General features: G+C 40.9%; 1 protein-coding gene across 6 annotated transcripts in view; it reads right to left on the minus strand.

The window, feature by feature from the left end:
• Positions 1-15,866, minus strand: part of LOC150081511 (uncharacterized) — a 284,800-nt gene that overhangs the window by 19,389 nt on the left and 249,545 nt on the right. For 5 of the 6 annotated variants that reach the window (XM_090379978.1, XM_090379973.1, XM_090379974.1 and 2 more), the window contains one exon: positions 4,943-4,993. The exons of the other annotated variant lie outside the window; for it this stretch is intronic. In XM_090379978.1, the coding sequence (XP_090236104.1) occupies positions 4,943-4,993 (51 nt within the window). The remainder of the gene's footprint in view (positions 1-4,942; positions 4,994-15,866) is intronic. 6 annotated transcript variants of the gene reach the window in all.

Genomic DNA, 15,866 nt, shown 5'->3' on the forward strand with positions numbered 1-15,866 from the left:
TTAAATAAAAAAAATTCTTGGTTTCTCTCTGTCTCCCTCTCTCTCCCCATCCTTTTTTCTGTTTTATTTACGTATGTGTTTATTTATTATTTTTCGTTCGACGGGTTGCCATGCTACTAGTAATTGTTTTATTTATTTTTTTAATTAATTTATTTTGAGAAGAATGTAGTAGATAGTGCATATTAATTGCTGCCACTAATATTTGCGTTATTAATTTTCTTTTTATTTTTTGGTTTATATTTACCCATAGTTCTCAATCTATGTTAATATCGAGACGATGAGCCAATGCTGCGCTTATACTGCTATCTATAGTCTATTTTTCTCCGTATATCTTATTAATTAAGTAATACAGTATATATATATATATTAGGTAGCGATGCTTCGGCAGTCCAGGTAGTCGCCAATGCGTCATGCTTGGGTTATTTGTTTTATATGACAATTAGGGCCATTTTCAAGGTAGCATGTCGTTTCGTTATGATGGCTTACGAATACGATTACCTTTTATAAATTGTTTCTAAGTACAAAAGGAGAATGAAAATCAGCAATAAATAATTTTTTTAGGGTTCGTAGTCCAACGAAGAGCTCAACGAGAGCTGAACGAGTAGGTTTAAAAATTTTTTTAAAAATATTTTTAAAATTAAATTGGCGGCGCCAGACAGGAAAATGGCAGTAATTTTCGAGCCTCCCCCTATATTTCCTTAGCTAATGGAGCTAAAAATTTAAAAATCACATTAGCTATGCATTATTCGATGCTTATCAAGGGAAACTGTTCCGATCGAAATCTATCATTTACTTTTTGTGTTGTCCTGGCAAGGAGGTACTCAGAGAGCCAGTGTTGAGGCTGCGGTGGTGGAGAGGCGCCTGCGCGGAGTCTTGCACGGCCCTCACCTGCCAGTCGCTTCTCTCCAAGACTTTAATCGCTTCTCCAGGAAGATGTCGGAGTTGCTTCTCCTACCCTGGTCATTCACAACAACTGGAAAGACTCAAATAGACGTTTTCGTTAGTTCCTCAGTTTTAAGCCAAGCCGGGGTACTAGAAACGTTTTTCAGTTATCATAAAGCTCTCTATTTGAGATACTACACTAACGACCATTCGTGACTACGGACCTCCTGAGTGCCTGGCACTCAGTAGTTGACCGATTTTTAAATGTTGCTTTGGCTCAATGCATTTTAATACCAATCGCTAGGACCGTGCAGTGGTATCCAGGGGAATGAGTGCTTGGTGGGTTTTTGGGAAATCCTTTTGTTATTGCTGTATTATAACTGTTTAAGAAATGTTTTACGTCCCCATTCATTGTCGTGGCCTGGGTATATTGCATCCAACGTATCTCCCCTCCCAGTTTGCACGGCCCTGGCAGCCGCTACTTGTCAAAACCGTTCGGATAACCTTGAGGATGATCGCACATTCGATCCCCAATATCTGAAGCACAATCCTAACTGTGGCAGGGTTTTGTTCAATTTTCAGTATGCTTTGAGCACGAGACAGCCTTGGACAGGCCATTAATTTGGTTCGTCTCGTAACGTATCTAGAGTCATGCTAACCTCCAAATGAAATTTTATTATTGGGGTCCTTAGCCAAAGATAATTACAACAATTAGAATACAATAATTACCTTTATAAAGAGCATTACGTTCCAAAACCAGTCCCTTGATCACATGGACAACTCATCTCTGTGGTCATGATGTCCAGACAAGTAAAAGAAGGGAGTTGAGTAAAAGAATAATTTTCTTTTAACCCGCGAAGGTAACGACTGTTTTAAAGTCATGATTGGAGAATATTGAGGTAAATCATTATAATTAATAATTATTTATCTTACACACAATTTTTAAAATACTTTTTTTTTTTAATTATTAAATTTTAACCCAAAATACTCCAGTTTTAACCGAAAGTAATGTGATTTTTCCCACAAGTTGGTATAAAAAAATTAATAGTCGTTACCTTTTCATTCTCGTCTTCCTTTCCCTTTCCTCCCCCCCCCCAGTCTCGGACTACCCCCCAGATACGTCTATGTACTGCTTTGGATTCATGAGTAGTCTTTCACCTACTTTAAAACGCGGTCGACAGAAATCTGGCGGTTAACGTACGCGTTTGTATATCAGATGCAATAAACAATTATGTTGAAGCTGCAAAACTGTAGTCTGAAGTCCAGTGCCGAATTGAAGTATAATAATCTAATAATGAAGTATAGTATAATAATAATCTTTTCCATTAGGCACTGTGCCTTGGGCCTACAAAGATTTTAGGGCCTACAAAAAAAGAGGAACTCGAAAAATTACAAGGGAGTGTCAATAAGTAACGCACTATAAGCTGTAACATCTTTATTATCTGAGATATTGTAACCATAATTCACTTACGTAAAATACAGTCTTTCAGCTTTGTGAAATATCACTCAATGTAAGAACCACCACACTCGCTGTATTTTCTCCTGCGTTCTTTCCAGAAAGTAAATGGAGTTTGGTAAAAATCAGGAGGCTGCTGTTTACACTAATGTGTAATGGCAGAAATGAGTTCCATGCCACTCTCAAACACGTTACCACGCAGGTATGCTTCCAGTCTACCAAACAAAAAAAATCTGATGGGGCGAGGTCAGGCTATAGGGCAGGTGAGGAATTATGCTCCACCCCAGCTGGGCGACCCTTTGACAGTGTCATCCATGCTGTGTTCTGCCTTGCGTTATCGTGATGAAACTTGATGTCCTGCCTATTCAGTTCAGGTCTTTTGGTTTTTTCAGAGCTCTATTGCGCTTTACCAGGAATAAGCAGTATCTGTCTTTGTTGATAGTTGTTCGACTTTCTAAGAAATCAATAAAAGTTATAACATTTTGATCCTAGAAGAAGGTGGTCATAAATTTTGCCGATTATTTGGAAAGTTTTGGCTTTTTGTTTACAGATGATGTTGGGCTGGCCATGGATTCATGGATTCTCATTTTGTTTCTGGACCATAATGGAAGAGCCATATTTCATTACATGTGACAGCCCCTTTATAGCACTCAGGACGGCCAAGAACTAAACCTCTTCAGAAGATCTACACAGATCTCTTTCCTCGGAGCCATCATCTATCGCGTGAGTAGCTTAGGAACCCACCGAGAACAGATTTTTCTGTAGATGATGTTGATGATTGTCAAAACACTTTCCTTTGAATGTTTTTTTCGCGGCGTCCATCGCTTGTCTGGTAGTTATGTATCTGTCATTTCGAACGAGCTGGTCAATGAGTTCATCGTTTTCACTTGTTTTGACAGACGGTGGTCTTATCACTGTTATCTCGGCCTTGTGTAATCAAAATTCTACCTATATTTTAGTCTCGACATCAATTTTCTCATTCTGCTTACTGTCACTATATTGTCCACCATCAGTAGACATTAATTTATCACCAAGATATCTAGACCAGGTGTTTGCTACTTTAAATCCCACATATTTAATAATTACAACTGATTCTAACTCAAAATCTTTCTTATGGTTTAGCAGTGTCTTGGATAACAGAGGCAGGATTTTTGAGTAATTTTTATTCACCTACAATTTAAATCTGCACAACTTACTCAACCAACCGTATACCGCCTCAAACGTCCATGGAGAATCAAACATCGATTTAACCATTTCAACGCCTGCCATTTCCTTGAGGGTTTCTGATTGGACCATACATACTGACTACACAAACAGTGACCCCCAAGCAATCACTTTTAAGGTATCTCTCCTTCCAAATACTACAGGTCCGCCTCCTGTAGTATTTAGAAGGAGAGATACCAAATACTACAGGTCCACCTCCTTCTCCTCCTCCATAAGATCTTAGAAGATTTTCTATGAAAACCATCAAAAAGCTTTTATTTATGTCTTACATTCACCAGCATTTTAACGTTGACACTTGCTGCTCTTTGAACCAGTTCAATGCCTCAGAATATGCACTCTATAAACAGGCTGCCTTACTTCGTGCTAGAGAACACTCCGCTAAAAATAAAATTAGCAAGCATACTACAGTTCCATGGTAGACAGCTGAACTTTCCACTCTGCGCAAAAAAGTGCACAAAGCACGCAGAGACTTTCAACGGAAAAGGTCCTTGAACCAGAAGTCACCAGACTAAAAAATATCTATAAAGGCCAGCGAAAAGAAAGAATATGTAAATACAATTGCAAAACAAATACTTGCCTCTTGGTAATACTTAGTTCATTCCACAGGAAATTCTGATCCTTGGGTTGTATTATACAGGATGTCTGGGCTAGAGGTATCCAAAACTACATACATATATCTCAGCATCTATAAGGTGTATTATAATATTTTTTTTGTTATTATACCGAGTAACTCACCAAGTTTTTATGACGGTTAGTAAAGTTCAATATGAGCACCTTTTAGCTCGACAGAAGTCAAAATGATTCTCGAGCTCTTCCCAAGTGTTTTCAAGCATCTGAGGCGTTATTAGAGCAACTGCTTCAACGATACGCTCTTTCAAATCGTCCAAATCTCGAAATTTTCTCTGGTACACACAGTGTTTAATAAAGCCCTATGCTTTTTTTTTTCATAGTCATATCTATGAAAAAAATGGACCGATGACGCCATTTTTGTGCACTCCTAACCAGACAATGACTTTTGGTGTGTCCCTTTCATTTTCGATCACTTGGTGAGGATTCTCCGTATCCCAAATGCAGCAAAATGTGATGAAACAAATCTTAGAGAGATTTTCTACCGACTATGCTTTTGTTTGAGAAAATGTAATGATTGGTTCTCGCATTATAAGCCGTTATTTTTGGATACCTCTAGCCCGGACATCCTGTATAAAATTAGCAAAAAGAAGTTTCACTCTCATGAAGTGTACAACACCAGTGAACAATGATACAGAAACCACTAACTGGAATAACTCAGTTAATGCCATCCTGGATCGCTTGCTTCCCCTGGACGATCTCACGACAGAAACTCCAGAACAATTATCTATTAGGAATAGCAACTCAACTTACCACTCCTCATATGAAACGGATCTCTTCGCTCTTCCCGAGCTAAAGCTGGCCCTAAGCAAAATAAATATCCATAAATGTCCAGGTTTAGATCTTGTGGAAAATACTGTAATTATCAAATTTTCCGAAATCTTTCCAGAAATACTTCTAACTATGTACTACAAATGTCTTACTGGGGATTTTTCCTAATCTCTGGAAGGTAGCTTTGATGAAAATTATTCTCAAGCCTGACAAAAATAAATCTGATCCCGAAGCATACAGACCCATCTCTCTTTTGGCAAACTTTGGCACACTATTTGAAAGATTGTTAGCACCAGAGTAGCAGATTTAATTGAAGGTCAGAACTTAACATCTCCATCCCAATTTGGCTTCAAGAAGGGAAAATCCCGTGAAGACGCCTTGGTCTCTTTAGTTAACCACATATCAGCTTCCAGGGCTAAATATGAACTAAATAAGAACCCCAGCACTCACTTCCCAGAGGACAGCCCTCCTGCAGATATAACTGGCCATATTCATTGACTTCGCGGGAGCTTTCGATTCCCTCTGGTGGGAGAGCGCTCTCAATTGTCTTACCAAAGCCAAGTGCTCTCAGCAATTATTCCAAGTTATTAGAAGCTACTTCCAAAATAGACTCATCCAAGTAATCTCGAAACAGCAGTCTCTCAAGGACTACCTCAAGAGGATGCCCCCCCCCCGGGATTAGTTCTGGGACCCCTCTTCTGGAACATAGTTTTGGACAGCTGGCTCATGCAAAAACCTGACAATATCTCTGCCTTCGCCTACACCGATGATTGGTTCTTCTAATTCCAGGTCGATCGCGTCTTCAACTAGACTCAATCGACCTGGAATTAGTGGACCAAGTGGTCTAGTATAAATAAATTACGAATATCTGCCATAAAAGAAAAACTGATGGTTTTTAAGGGCAAGTTAAATTACATGAGACCTAATATAAAGATAGACGGAAAGTAAATCCCTTTAGTACCTGAATTAAAACATCTTGGCGTAATTTTGGATGACAGGTTAACCTTCTCCTCTCATATTAATCACCTCGTCTCGAAGATAAAGAAGTTCACTGCAGCAATTATCCACATTTCCAAATCAGACTGGGGACTAAATAGGAAGATTCTCTTATTACATTATACATCAGTATTCGTACCAATAACAACATATGCTTCGGGAGTCTGGTTCCATAGCGCCGTTAATGTTAAATTTCGTTCGAAGCTCATCTCCATTCAACGGATTGTGTTGCTTTCCATGCTCCGGGCCTGCAGAACAGTGTCCTCTGCTGCTCTGCAAGTCCTTTCTGGAGTCTTACTACTAGACCTGCATGTTACCTTCAAAGGACTATGATATCGTCTAAAGCACGGAGTTCCTGGTGAGAGGTGAGATTATCGGCATCTTATGCAACCTAACTGCTAACATCAAAGACAATAAACGGAGAATTTGGAATGAACTTATCAATGTATGGAAATGACCATGGGATTCCAGTATTACTGATCAAGTCACCCGCTGTTTTGTTCCCTGCAATTACCTTCCTTCTCAACAAGAACGTTCGCCAATGGTTTTCTCCCAACTTAACAACATCATATATACTTACTGGGCACGGCTCCATCAACTCCAGACTATTTCAGTTTGGCTTGTCTGACAAATCTGAGGAAGGAGGAACTCTTCCTCAAGAACCCCAGCACTCACTTCCCAGAGGACAGCTCTCCTGCAGATATAACACCTAAGTACCATACCAAAGCAAAGTCCCATTCGAATGTTAATTGGGTGGTAGAGCTATCACCGAGGGCCTGGCAAATCATCAAAAATCAGAATAGAATAATTGTGGGCTGGTGAAGTCATCGATCACCTCTAGAAAGTTTTATTTTTAATATATTTAATGGAGAAATAATGAGACTAAATAAGAAATAGAGCGATTAAGAATGTAATTTTATTAACTGCACATCAAGTTTAGTCTGCGCGGTAGCACAGTGGTATCATCACCGTCCTTCCCCCACCAAGTGAAAAGGCCCGGGTTCGAATCCTGTCGATGACGCGAGGAACTTTTATTGACATTTTTTCACTCCGTGGCTGAGTTAGTCGGTCTCAGGCGTAGATAGAAAGGTTCCCCCCCCCCCCAAGAAACTGGGGTTTTTCGTCCAGAAAAACAGGCAAATCGACAAGAGAAGACATGCAATTTAGAGACACACTACACATGGGTGTATGAATTAACTTTCCGAGTGACCCTAATGTAGTAGTTTGGATTATATCAAGTTTGTTAGTAAGCTTTAATGTTGTTCTGCTTTTCTTCTCTGAATGAGGTTTATTAACCTTAGGAGCCATAGTGAGGGATTTTTAATTTAAAATAAATGTAAAACAGCAGTATGATCTGTGATATCAGTACAGAATTCACTTTCAAAATGGAGAGCGTAAAGAAATACAGTAATCACGTGACTTGGTGTTTTCTTTTTTCGGAACTGCAAGACATCTACGCTGTATGTAAACATCCGATCTCAATGTACCGTTAGCTCGCATGTTCCGTTATTTGAGGTGTTGTTATTTCGACAGTCTACTGTACTTATATCTAGTCTTCTTCTTGTACTTAGTTGATTTTAGGCTTATGAAGTCTGTACCATTAAATCTCTTCAAAGAACTGTTCGATTCATCTTTTTCTGGAATGCCCTCTGTTTCTTTTTCGAATAGGTTTGTAGTTTATTGCCAATTTTGGTAGTCTCTCCCTACTCATTCTCTCTACATGCTCTTTCCATTTTAGCTGATAATTTTGTATTTTTTTCTATTATGTTGGCGGTGTTTAGTCTTTATCTTATGTCTATGTTCTATGTTTCTTTGGTGATCTAGTCTTGTTAATCCCAGTAGTGGTCTGAGAAATTTCATTTCGGCTGCTCCCAGGCCTTGTTTATCGCTCTTCCCTAGTGTCCATACTTCACTACCTTATTTAAGTGCTGCCTTTGATGTTATATTATGTCATGTATTCGTAATTTCGTTTGTATTGTCATTTGTTTTCCAAAATTTCTTTTTATTATTTCATTCATTCTACTGTAAGTTTGTAATATGTTTGTAATATTCGATGTGCTTTTTAAATTCTGAAATCCTATTTCCTAAATACAGTATTTAAATTCAGGTACTTGTTCAATGATGTTTACATCTATTTATATCTTTACTCGTCTCATACCATTACCACACAACATATCCAGTCTTAAGAAATTAAATTAGGCTGTCCGTTTTTAATCAAATCAGTGTTGAAACATATAAAAACAACTTCTTAGAACTAGATGAATATTTGTCGTTACGAAACTGCTTACCCTAACCAGCATATTCTGGGTTTATGCATTAATTGAAACAAGAGAATTAACAAAATGGATTAAGGTGTTACTGTTAGGCATTACTTAATTAGCATGAATTGAAGGAATTTTCATTAGCATTAGCAAGGGCACGTGATGCAAGAAAGAAAGCTTATATGGCATCAGCCAAAACACACACACACACACACACACACACACACACCCTTCTCACTTCACTCATCCACCCGATCCAAGTGTTTGTCTAGTTCTGCTTGAATTTGTTTAAGCTATCAACTTCTACAACGACAGATGGAAGTTTGTTCCAGCAATCAACTACCCTCTGGCTAAAGGAAACTTCTGCATATCTATCCTACAACTGTCTATCCTCAATTTGAATTTAGCCCTTTCAGGCGATTATTCTGAGCAAGAGGAAGAATCCCATCAGCATTGAGCATTCTCAAACCATTCAAGGCTTTATACACCTCAATCAGATCACCTCGCAGTTGCCTAGTCTCCAGACACTGTAATCTGTAATCTTCTTCGTAAGAGCAACCCTTCGTTCCATTCACTAATCGTGTTGCCCTTCTCTGTACTCGTTCCAACAGCTCTACATCCTTCTTAAAATGAGGCCTCTAGACCTGTATACAGTACTTAAGGTGTGGACTGACCATTGCCTTATACATGGGGATTATCACCTCCTTATTCCTGCCAGAAAAATTCCTGTATATCATTGACAAGACATCATGGGCTACTCTTGCAGACCGTCTGCACCGCTCAGAAAACTTTATATCTGCCTGCACAATTACTCGCAGGTCCTTTTCACTCTCTACCTCTGTCAGTGTAGTACCCGCACATAGCTCGACTGGAACAAGCTCTTGATCTCATGGAGAACACTGATGTCATTATAGCAGCAGATTCGAATTCCCGGTCGACACAATGGTTAAACACCTCTACCGATGCAAGAGGAGACATGTTAGATGAATTCATTGCCTCACGCCGCCTTGAAATCATCAACAGACCAGGACAACCAACCACCTACTCTTCGGGAACTGGAGAGTCTAACCTGGACATCACACTGACTACTACTACTACTTCTCTTCGCAATAGACTCCTTTATTGGCAGGTGCATGACACGGCCACTACTATCGACCATAGTCTCATCACTTACAGTGTCACTGGTTCTGCCCTCCCTCGTCAAGTGTCTATCCAGGATATTGTAAGATTCTCTACTAAAACAGCGAACTGGGACCAGTTTGACAATGTAATTCGAGATGTTCTTCATGACCCAGCTAGCAACTCCTACCAATCAATGAACAGTGTGCAGAAAACAGACTGTTCAGAGTCTGCTTCTCAAAGCTTCAGAGGCTTCCATGAAAAAATGTTCCAGGAAAGGAACCCAAGATCTGTACCATGGTGGTCGCAGGAACTCACTAACCTGCGAAATTCTCTGAAGCGCGCTTGCAAAGAGTACCAACGCAAGCGAAGGACTGAACCTACTCACATCGTAGAACAGTATAGAGACCGATTCAAAGCAGTCCGCCGTGAATATACTAACAAAATTTACCATGCCAAGCAGAGCTCCTGGCGTTCCCTTGTCGAGACTGAGGGGAACCGGAATCCGTGGGGTTTATTCCACAAACTCGTGAGGAATAAGCTGAGATCCATGGATGTCATACACTCTGTACGCTCTGATGACTCATCTGAGACTACACACTGGGAAGATATAATCAAATGGATTCTGGATGAACTAATATATCAGGACAACACCAACTCTGACATTGACACCCACAGGAAGATAGCAGTACAAAATTCCAGCTTCCAGCCAGACATTATGGAGGAACCATTCACAGAGGAGGAAGTCGATGCAGAAATTAAAAAAATCAAAAAAAGGTAAAGCTCCTGGTCTGGATTTTATTGAAGGCGAGACTGTATAACGTCTCTGGGCCATAGCTCCAATGATACTTCTTCACCTCTTCAACACCTGTCTGAACGAGGGTAACTTTCCATCACGTTGGAAGCATGTTAACCTGAGGCTCTTACCTAAGGATCCCACAGGTACCTCCAAGGCGTACCGCCCGATTGCCCGATTGCGTTGCTTCCCATTCTCGGCAGGGTTTTTGAGAGACTGCTGCTCTCCCGCTTCCAACCCCGATATGAAGCCAGCGGTTTGGCATCCTCGCTTCAATTTGGATTTAAACAAGGGTGCTCCACAATTGATGCTCTATCTAAAACCCTGAAAGTTGCAGAACAGTCGGATGCAACTTATGTACTGGCAATCTTCATTGACTTCAAAGGAGCTTTTGACATAGTGTGGGGTGGCCGGGCGTTCTTCAGAGGGCCAGAACCTCTAACTGTACCTGGAATTTCTACCACTGCCTCAAAAGCTACTTTTCTAACCGCAAGGTCAGCATCAAAACAAAATATCACTGCATCACCCGACATGTAACCCGAGGCTGTCCCCAGGGCTCCAACCTGGGGCCAGCTGTCTGGAATATGATACTCGACGACTGGCTCCTGAGGGACTACCCACACACTACTCAGCTTTTTTACGTCGACGACATGGTTATCATCACTGAGGGGAGCCCCACCCGCGCCACCATAGAAACCCAGGCTGCAGTTGTTTCTCTGCTCTGTCCGTATGAGCCATGGAAAATAAACTCTCAATCTCCACTGAGAAGAGCAAAACCCTCCTATTGAAAGGCAAACTGGACTTCTCCAGACCTCCTACCATATAATAGCCGCCCACTGAAAAACTACCGATCGGTGCAGTACCTAGGAGTAATTTTGGACGACAGGAGAACTTTCATCCCCCATATCCAAGCTGTCAAGGAAAAGATAAAAAAATACGTAACTATGTTAGCACGCTTTACACGCAAGGACTGGGGTCTTAAAGGACCAACTCAACGCCTTATATATTCAGCTGTATTTATACCAATTGTCACATATGGAGCTGCAGTATGATACCACCGAATGACTTTAATGCACGCCCAACGTAAAATTCAGCAAATTCAACGACTTATGCTACTACAAATGACCCGTGCATGTAGAACGACATCAACTGCCGCCCTACAGGTACTAACAGGCTGCCTCCCCTTGGACCTCCAAGTCGCTTTTATCTGACTCTCTCATGCCATCAAGAAGAATAAGGAAGCAGAATTTCTCGCTATTCAAACCCGTACCGATACCGACATCAAACAGAAACAAAAAAAAAAAAAAAAAAAAAAAAGATTATTTTAGGGTTGCCCGTAATTAAATACATTAACCCGTATTTGTGTCTGTAAATTGCGTATGTTCTATGGTCGATTTGCCTGTTTTGCTGGACGAAAAAACCCCAGTTACTGCGGAATGAAAAAAGGCCATTAAAGTTCATCGCGTCATCGAGGGGATTCGAACCCAGGCCTTTTCCACCCGGTGTGGGGAGGACAGTGACGATACCACTGTGCTACCCGCGCAGACCATCAAGCAGGAACATGAACGTGTGTGGCTAGAATTGATAAACCTATGGCTAACCCGCTGGAATAACTCCACAACTGGTGCAGCTACTAAACTTTTCCTCGCCGAGGTAACCTACATCAACAAAAAAGTTCCACTTGGTTCTTCCCAAACGTCTATGCTTCCTTCCTATTAACTGGCCACTGGTCCTTCAAGAGACGCCTTCTAGAGTTCGGCTTAGTCGAGAATGCCCTCTGTACCTGCGGAGAACCTGAAGACATGGACCACGTGATGCACTCATGCAACGTATACTTAGACCTAAGAATCCAACTACTGTTAGACCTGCACACTACATCACTTCGGCCAGAAACCAAGTTACTGGAATCTAACGATGCTTTCCGTGAAATAACCACTTATGCCAACGAGGTCTTTCGTCGTTGCTGGCATCACCTGCAACTCCCAAACACTACTCCTGGATAACCTCCTCCACACAGCAACTGATACCCAGCACCGGAAACTTCCAGTCATGAAATTGAAAATTGAGGCCTACCCTGCCGACGCCGCTCCGTGATTCTACATTGTGACGATCCTGGACTCTTTAATTTGAACTTTACCTGTTCTCTTCTTCCTACCCACAGTCCTTCAGGACTCCCACAACTGCACCTAGCACTCTTCCTACTCTTTTTCGCCTGGGAGCATATCTACGCTCTGTCATCCCCCGCTATCTTCCCTGTCTTCCATTTTCCTGTTTCTTCTCTGCTCTTTCTCCTTGGCCCTCCCCACTCTCGCTCCTGCAGGAGTGTGGACGGCCCGTCAGATGTCTTTTACTTCCTGGTCTGGCTCCTCTTGCCAGTGGACGGATGCTGGGAGGCTCCTTCCTGGTGATCGCGCCTCCCAGTAATGAAGAGGCCAGTCAAACAACACAAACAACACACGCTACTCACACATAACCCACACTGACTGGCTTTGCTATGTTAACAGATTACTTAAAGCGGATTTGTGGGAAACCACGGGAACCGCATAACAATAACACTATGTCCACTGTGTCCACTATATGTCAGTGTAGTACCACACAGTTGATATGTTACTCTGGGGTTGCTGCTTCCCATATGCAGTACTTTACATTTGTCAATGTTAAACTTCACTTGCCACCTCTCATTACATTTGCCAGTGTTAAACTTCAGTTGCCACCTCTCATTACATTTGCCAGTGTTAAACTTCAGTTGCCACCTCTCATTACATTTGCCAGTGTTAAACTTCAGTTGCCACCTCTCATTACATTTGTCAATGTTCAACTTCAGTTGCCACCTCTCAGCCCATCTACTCAACTTTTCTAGATCCTGTTGCAGCAGCGTACTGTCATTAGTGTCATTAACAACCCTGCCGACCTTCATGTCGTCTGCAAACGTGGACATTAAGCCTGATATGCCATCATCAATATCATTAATGAATACAGAAAACAACAATGGACCCAACACTGAACCTGGGGGACAAGACACCATGGGCTGCTCTTGCAGACCGTCTGCACTGCTCAGAAAACTTCATATCTGCCTGCACAATTACCCCCAGGTCCTTTTCACTCTCTACCTCTGTCAGTGTAGTAACACACAGTTGATAGGTTACTCTGGGGTTACTGCTTCCCATATGCAGTACTTTACATTTGTCAATGATAAACTTCAGTTGCCACCTCTCGGCGCATCTATTCAACTTTTCTAGATCCTGTTGCAGCAGCGTACTGTCATTGGTGTCATTAATAACCTTTCCGACCTTCGTATCGTCGGCACACTTGGACATTAATCATCATCAATACTATTAATGAATACAGAAAACAACAATGGACCCAACACTGAACCTGGGGGTCCACTAATAACATTAGTCTACGAAGAGCAGTGTCTATTGATTGCCACTCTCTGTCTTCTCCCACTCAACCATCCCTTTATCCATAGCAGCAGTTTGCCTCCAGTGTCACACTGCTCCAATTTGTTCAGCAGTCTTCTATGTGCAACAGTATCAAAAGCCTTTCTAAGATCCAAATATATGATATCAAAATTATTCTTTTCATCCAGTTCCTTTGTGACTACATCATAGTATCCAATCAAATTTGTCAGACAAGACTTTCCTTTAACAAACCCGTGCTGTATCCGAGCTATAACTGAAGTCTTGTCTAGATGATCCTGCAGTGCTTCTTTAAGTAGTGCCTCCCTTAATTTCCCTGGAACAGACGTTAAACTAACAGGTCTATAATTATCTGTGTCTCCCTTTGATCCTCCTTTGTGGATTGGAGTCTCATTTGCACATTTCCAGTCCATGGGTACCTCTCCTGATCCAAGGAAGCTGTCATAATTATGGCTAAGGGTTTGCTTACTTCCTTTGCTACCTCCTTTAATAAAGCTGGATAGATTACATCCACCCCAGGTGCCTTTCTCGTTTATCTTCAACAATTTCTCCCCCACTTTACTCTCAGTTATTACAAGATTATCTAGCTTACTCCAGAATTTAATACAACTTTGGAATTCTCCTCCCTGAATAACTCCTCATGTGTGATTGTAGATGCAAAATATTCATTGAGTTTGTTAGCGATATGAGCAGTATCATTAACAGTTAACCGTCGGTATCAAGTTGACCAATCTGATTCATCCCTTTCCTTCTAGAGTTTACATAAGTAAAGAACCCTTTGATGTTTTTATTTGCATCCTTTGCCAAAGATTTCTCGTCATTTGCCTCTGCCTGCCTAACTTCAGTTGTGACTTGGTTACAGATCAGCTTATATCTATCAGGCTTCTGTCACCTGCTAATTTATATGTATCCCATGCACTTTCCTCTCTGCTACATGTCTTACTAGTTTATCTTACATCCATTTAGGTCTAAATCTTGAACAATATTTCTTAGTTGGTATGAAAAGCCTAGTAGCTTCCAAGATTATTTCTTTGAATGCTTCCCATTTTGAATTTGCTGATGGTAACATCATCAATTGGTCCCACCGTACAGAATTTAACTTCGTTAACTTCATATAACTACATTGTAAATTTATTACAGGTGTTGGAATGATTTTATCAATTCCTCTATATCTACCGCGACGCGAATAATGTGTGATGAGACTTTCAGAATCTGCAAGGACTTAGTAACTTTGGTTTTTAAAATTAATACAAAAATTTTGGTTAATCGCCTCTGGCGAAAGACATGTTTCCCTGCTGATCGGGAATAAATGTATTGCATTTGCTCAGATGTCTTATTATAAAATGAATCAACCTATTTGTTTACAGACGGAGAGCACTGCCGAGGTATAGTGCGATACGTCGTCATAGTATTTATGGAGAGACTGGTAATTGTATTGTGATAATTAATTATTGTTTTAATTTTAAACATTAAGATTTTTCAAAAAAAAAAAAAAAAAATATAGCAGACAGTTCCCGTCTCTCTTTTGGCAACAAGTGGGCAGTTTTAAAAGAGAACGAACCCCCACCTGAAACATTTCTCAAGTATTCTTAAAAGAACATCCTAATATCGAAATGTCCGTGTCTGCCGGGTAACACAAGGGTATCGTCACCGTCTTCCCCACACCGGGTGGAAAAGGCCCGGGTTCGAATCCCATTCGTCGATGACGCGAGGAACTTTAGTGGGCTTTTTTCACCCCGTGGCTGAGTTTGTCGGTCGCAGGCGTAGATAGCAAGGTTTTTTTCCGTCCAGCAAAACAGGCAAATCAACCAGAGAACACACGCAATTTACAGACATGAATACGGGTTAATGTAATCATTTTACGGGTAACCCTAATATAATAATTTGGTTTTTTTTTTGTCCGTTGTCCGTGAGGGGCTCACATCTGGTGAGTGTGGACTTTGCACACCCAGGGTCCTGAGCCGGATATCATCATTCTTCTCTTTATTGGTGATTCCCGTCTAATCCTGACTCTCTCTCTCTCTCTCTCTCTCTCTCTCTCTCTCTCTCTCTCTCTCTCTCTCTCTCTCTCTCTCTGTCTCTCAGGGTAACTCAGAAATTTTTCCTCAGGTTTTCTTGCACCATATGGCTAATAATAATAATAATAATAATAATTATTATTATAGCTGTAAATCTTGAACGCTTTGAGTATTATTATTATCATACTCACCATCATCATCATACGCTAGGATATTTAGTGCTTTATCATTATTAGACATTGAGCAAAAAGTGCGTATGCTCCATCAGTGAGTCATCTCGTAATCAGAGTTTAGTGC

The sequence above is a fragment of the Mastigoproctus giganteus genome, chromosome 8 (genome assembly GCF_048544385.1).
Source record: "Mastigoproctus giganteus isolate SK-2022 chromosome 8, ASM4854438v1, whole genome shotgun sequence".
Taxonomy (NCBI): domain Eukaryota; kingdom Metazoa; phylum Arthropoda; class Arachnida; order Uropygi; family Thelyphonidae; genus Mastigoproctus; species Mastigoproctus giganteus.